This window comes from Elaeis guineensis, chromosome 11, assembly GCF_000442705.2.
Source record: "Elaeis guineensis isolate ETL-2024a chromosome 11, EG11, whole genome shotgun sequence".
Classification (NCBI taxonomy): domain Eukaryota; kingdom Viridiplantae; phylum Streptophyta; class Magnoliopsida; order Arecales; family Arecaceae; genus Elaeis; species Elaeis guineensis.
This window is the reverse complement of record NC_026003.2, coordinates 4447772-4453491: the sequence shown is the minus strand read 5'-3', so window position 1 is coordinate 4453491 and position 5720 is coordinate 4447772. Positions and strand designations below refer to the sequence as shown.

At 37.8% G+C, this 5720-nt stretch overlaps 1 protein-coding gene across 1 annotated transcript; it reads left to right on the top strand.

Moving 5' to 3' along the window:
- The first annotated feature begins 560 nt into the window (after positions 1 to 560).
- On the top strand, positions 561 to 2386 carry LOC105053705 (gibberellin 2-beta-dioxygenase 6-like). The gene is made up of 3 exons (XM_029267414.2): positions 561 to 1108; positions 1236 to 1557; positions 1979 to 2386. Exons 1-3 carry the CDS (start codon positions 645 to 647, stop codon positions 2207 to 2209), a joined length of 1017 nt encoding a protein of 338 aa, XP_029123247.1. The 5' UTR covers positions 561 to 644; the 3' UTR covers positions 2210 to 2386.
- Positions 2387 to 5720: the final 3334 nt, after the last annotated feature.

Here is a 5720-nt window from a genome sequence, read left to right as displayed (position 1 = left end):
GGGCTGGGATTGTTACATGGGCTGGGCATCACAGCAAGTCCCCAAAATGATCAGATTTTAGAGAAATTAACCCTCTGCAATGCAGTTAGATGTCTGGAACATACCTTTCTGACATGAAGATTACACCATGTTACTGTATGTTTAAAGGTAAAATACATGAAGTAATCAGCAAAACTAAAGCAAGCCCAACTAAAAGCTGAAAGCGCTCTGGGAAGAATGTTATGACCCATTTCTCCCTTTAAGATAGTCAAAGAAGTACTAAAGGCTAGGTTTGCGTACACAAATTTCATCCTTTTCCCATTCTATTTGTTTAATGAACAGGTATATCTCTGTGGATCTGTGGACCCAGTCACCAGAAGACAAGCTTGTAATAGGATGCTCCCCTTGTGCCAAGTGTCAAGATACCAGAGCTTCATCCTGTTTGCTTCCTCTTGTGCTCTTTTTCCACTCAGCATTTCTGCCTCTTGGACTCCAACTCAAAGGCCTGCCATGCAACAAAATATAAGTAGTAACATCCATGAGGAACTCCATATCCATCACCCTCTATTAATTCACTCATATCCTTTGATTTGAAACTTACAACTTCTGAAATCTCTTTTCATCAGAAGAAAAAAACAGAAACTTCTGCAATCACTGGAAAAGCTATGCCAACCTCAGACGATGTGTGCGATCCACCTCTAGCAGAGAGTTACCAAGCACTGTTTCATGACTCCGAAAAGATTGGACAACATTCATACGACCAAGATCAAGGGATAAGAGAATGTGAGCTTCCACTGATAGACTTGAGAGGTCTAAGGAGCAGCGATGGAGATGAGAGACGGGCTTGCGTAGAAGCAATAGCCGAAGCATCCTCAGAGTGGGGCTTCTTCCAAGTGCTGAACCATGGGATCAGTAGAGAACTCCTAGAAGAGATGAGAAGAGAGCAGATGAAGCTGTTCAGAACGCCTTTCGAGAAAAAGATAAGCTCCAGGCTATTGAATGATTCTTATAGGTGGGGTAATCCAACAGCTACTTCTCTGAAACAGTTCTCATGGTCAGAAGCCTTTCATGTTCCTCTTGCACAGATTTCAGATAAGAACTGCTGCTATGGAGAATTTAGTTCTCTGAGGTACTTCTTTATTTCTGAAAACGTATCAAAACAAACCCTAGAATTATTTTACTTTTTCCCACCCTTGGGTTTCTTTTCTCTTTTTTCTTTCAACTAGTAGTGATACTAAAGATATACTTACCACTAGGGAGGTTATGGAGAAGCTTGCTGGTGCAATGTCGGAGCTTGCCCACATACTAGCCGGTGCTCTAGCCGAGAATTTGGTTCACAACAGCCACGGATTTCCGGATAACTGCAACAAAAACACATGCTTCCTTCGTCTGAATCGATATCCTCCATGTCCCTTCTCACCAGAAGCCTTCGGTTTGCCACCTCACACTGACAGCGACTTCCTCACTATCCTTCATCAAGATCAGGTTGGCGGACTGCAACTGATGAAGGAATCCAAATGGGTTGCTGTCAAGCCAAATCCTGATGCACTTATTGTCAACATTGGAGACCTCTTCCAGGTTATCACAGGCCTCACAACATCACCATTGGCACTTTTCAAGATTAAATATGTATCAGCACCATAAGATCCACTTATAGGTTTATGTGAATATGATTACGCATGATTATGCCAATATTACTGGAAATAAAAAGCAATCGATATAGGCATTCTCCATACCAATTATGAGTCAATTCGAGGTGTGTTACCTTAGCTAATGACACGCCCAATTGATTCCATTCTTGTGAAGCCATTAGCAAATCTATCTCAGACAAAAAGACTTGCCCCAGATATCACATCCAAGGATAGTTATGAGTCATAAGCTTTTGGTAAGAGGTGGGAGTCAAGTCACAGAAAGATTGGGTTCTTCTCTTATTTTCTTTTCTAGCTTTTCTGCGTTAGAAATTTTGTTGATTGTCTAATTTAATTGGTGATTCGTGTAGGCATGGAGCAATGACATTTACAAGAGCGTGGAGCACAAGGTGATGGCCAATGGGAAGATAGAGAGGTACTCCATAGCCTACTTCCTCTGCCCATCATATGGTTCTACCATAAGGAGCTACGAGGAGCCCTCCCTATACGAGAGCTTCACCTTTGGGGAATTTAGGCAGCAAGTGCAAGAGGATGTCAAGAGATTTGGACAGAAGGTAGGACTTCCAAGATTCCTCCTATAGCTCATTTCTCAAAACACAGTCCCCTAAAACCTACTGCTTTTACCATAATACTTGAGATGTTAGTTGCACAAGAGGAAGAAAAAGGAAATAACAGATAAAAGTACCCATTTCTTAGGATACATGTGCTTTTCCAAGTGTCAAAATCAGGATGGTAAGAAATTTCTGATTAAGGCCTATGCAAAGCATCCCTCAAAAAAAAAAAAGGGATGTCAAGGTGTTGATCCTTTTTTTTTCTATTTTCTTTTGAATTTGGCGAGTTCTTGGTCTCTATCATCGTCATCAACATTATTACTTTTCATAGGTTTTTATAGATTGCATAAGAGAGAGAGGAGAAGAGCTGTACATCTAGCAGACCCAACAGGTATCTTTGCATAAACCAGCACTCATGAAAATCCTAAATGCTGAACACATCCAAATGTGCTACAACAAGCGATGCATCATTGTATCTCTCCTGTGAGAAATTACCAAAGGAATTTCAAATTTGGTTTTCTAAAGAACAATCAGCTAAAGTTTTAAGAAAGGATGAAATAATATTGATATATGTCATTGCTCAAAGAAAATACTTATATCTATGTCAGATGCATGCAAAATATAGTATGAAAGAAACAAACAGAACTTTTCTTTTTTACAAATAATAACAATCATCATATGTTTTTCATGAACAAGCTATGAATAGTGGCAGGTATTATTGAATGATTTGCCAATTATTTTATTATTCAGGTGAAAGATCTACCGAACCATTCAGCTGACAAAAAATTCTTGAGAAATTAAATAATTTCTGAAAATTGGAATGAATTATGTGATAGCTCCAGGGACAAGGTCCATCTCATATGCTGTTTGGGACCAGATGCTATTGTTATCTAACAACTTTAACTGACTGATTGTGATCTTTTACAACATCGAAGAGATGTAAATTTGAGAGAAAAGTTTCATCACTTGCATGATCATAATGATATATTTGGCAAACCTTGTTAGCCCACTGGAATGGATGGGGTTAAAAAAACATAGAATCACTGCCCGCCAGATATTGCTATTTTACAACCTTTACAGAAAATGAGAAGAATCAAATGTTGACGATGAGAAGAAGAAAAAAAAAAAATCGCCAACACAATCCCATTGAGTTTGTGGTCAGCAATAAAGTAGGCTTAGCTGAAATATACCTGCGATGATAAAAGCTAGTGACTGATTGAGACTTGGTCCAAGATGCTGTCTGTTTTCTGAGAAAGAAAAACATGCTAAACTGCATTTGTTCCTTCCTTTTTTCTTCTTGTTTTATTAAAATAAAAAACAAAAAGAAGTATTTGTTTGCAACAACTTTTTTTTTTCTTCTTCTTTTTTTAAGCAAAACTTGCTGATATGGTCCTTGCAGTAATTTTCTGCACATTACGGTGTTGAAGCAGCAATCATAGCTGGGAAACCCAGTTGCTTGCTGTGGTTTCCATTAGATGTGTTTAGCACTTAAACACAATGTTGACAGGCTGGATCTCCTTCCACCCTCAAGAATTCTTAGGACCTAGCTGCAATTAGAATAAATTCTTATTTGGTATAGGATTTCTCAGAAACCAAACCTACCTTTACTTGGATTGAACTACTATTTAGAATTAAAGTGCAGTTTGCAATAGCAAAGACATCAAAATGCTGCATAAAACCACAATGGATTCAAATGAAAAGAAGAAAAACAAGATGAATGAGAAATGGAGGAAATATATGTTCACTAAATCCAACACACTCTTGTGCAAAGGAATAGCCGAACGAACAAAATTATGCTAAACAACAAACTCACAGTACAACAATGAAATATTCCAGCAAAAAGAGCTGGCACAGAAAACTTAATTTGAGAAACAATATTTGACCATGTTAATTTAATCATCTTTTTAATTTAACTCAAAGAAAATCAAGTAACATAAAAGTATCATGCTTTACTCCAAAGTCTAAGGTTTACTCCAATAATATGTACAACTAAAGCCTTCCAACTATCACTATGTCAAGCCTTCTGGCTGCCAAATTTTGCTGCATTTAGTTCCAAGGATATTGACTTGCAGCAACTCTTGAGGACCCATCTGAAGCAACCAAGATTTGCAGCTGCTTCTGGATTAAGGATAACCCTATTTAATGCTACCACAATTAACACTAACCTGGATTGTTCCTTGATTGACTAGCTTCCACTCACCATTTCAATTGCCAAGAAAACCTATTCCAAACTAGCCTGCTCCATTGAATTCCTCTGGAACTCTATCTGGTAGTTTAGTATGAATAGGCTAAACAAAAATCACAATTTGACTTACCAAGCTCATATCTAAAATCAAAGTCCATCAAAAATCCTTTTCAGAGAGATTTTTCATTTTGTTAAAAACAAAATTCCTTCGACGACAAAGGATGTACTAGTTTAACTAACCCTGTTATAACTGTTGTCCAACTCAGGGATTGTTCATAGAGCAGTCTAGCTGTCGTATCAGTCTCGTTATCAAATCTCCGCACAAGTTTGAGGTATATAAGAGATACTAGAGACATCATGGCAGCTTTAGATGTAGACCAAGAAGGACAGAGCAAGTAGCAGATCCTTCATGCTTTACTAGTGGTACACGTGAGAGCATGCGTTAAGTTCTCTAAAAACTGCATCACTGCTGCCACAAAATTTAAAATGCTAAACAGTAGAAACTAACATGAAATTGCTTACAAAAACAGAATAAAGTTTCTCCAATACCCTATATCTACATAAAGTTGGACATGAGCCTAAAGTCACTAAAGCGCCATATAAAAATAAGCCAAACCCCTAGGACACTGATAGCGTCAACAAAGAGGAACTTGAACAAAAAAGACTAAACAAACCCACACCTATCCTCCACAATGCTGTTTTTATTCTTGGTGAGTGATCAACTTGCATTAAAGCCAACACAAAATAGAATAGCTTAGATTCTCTTGTAGGTTTTTCTTAGATCTTCTAGACTCCAGCTGGACCATGTTTTGTGGGATTCTGTTATTAGTTTGCCTGATTTCATGGACACCGAAGTTCCTCCATAGGATGCCCATTTTTTTACTTGCGTCCACCTTCAGCTCACAATTAACAACCAAGAGTTATTTGTCAGCCAAACACAATAATAGGGCCCACCCAAAGAAAAAATTGATAATAGTAGCAAAAATTATGATATGACACATCAAGTTCCATCAACCAAAGATGCCATCACTATGATTGGAAGGATGCAATATGTATTCAGATTCTCAGAAAATATCTAGCACTTAATTACCATACCGACATTTTCGCAATATTGTCGTGTGGGAATAAGTAGATATAATCAACATATAATGAATTTCAACTTTGGGCTGTACTTATAGTTAATTGATATGATTATACTCTGTATCATATGCAGACATTGCAATATCTAGCATACTGCTAAAGTCTACAAGTGTGAATATAATGCTCCAGCTACACAAATGCAAGACAACAAGAAGTTGAATAGCATGCAGTCTGCATCAGTGCATCCTACTCCAAATAAGAGCTACCTCTCACAAT

Coding starts and splice junctions, on each gene's coding strand:
- LOC105053705 (XM_029267414.2), top strand. CDS start 645: ATGCCAACCTCAGACGATGTGTGCGATCCACCTCTAGCAGAGAGTTAC. Junction 1,109..1,235: donor GGAGAATTTAGTTCTCTGAG/GTACTTCTTTAT, acceptor ACTTACCACTAG/GGAGGTTATGGAGAAGCTTG. Junction 1,558..1,978: donor ACATTGGAGACCTCTTCCAG/GTTATCACAGGC, acceptor TGATTCGTGTAG/GCATGGAGCAATGACATTTA.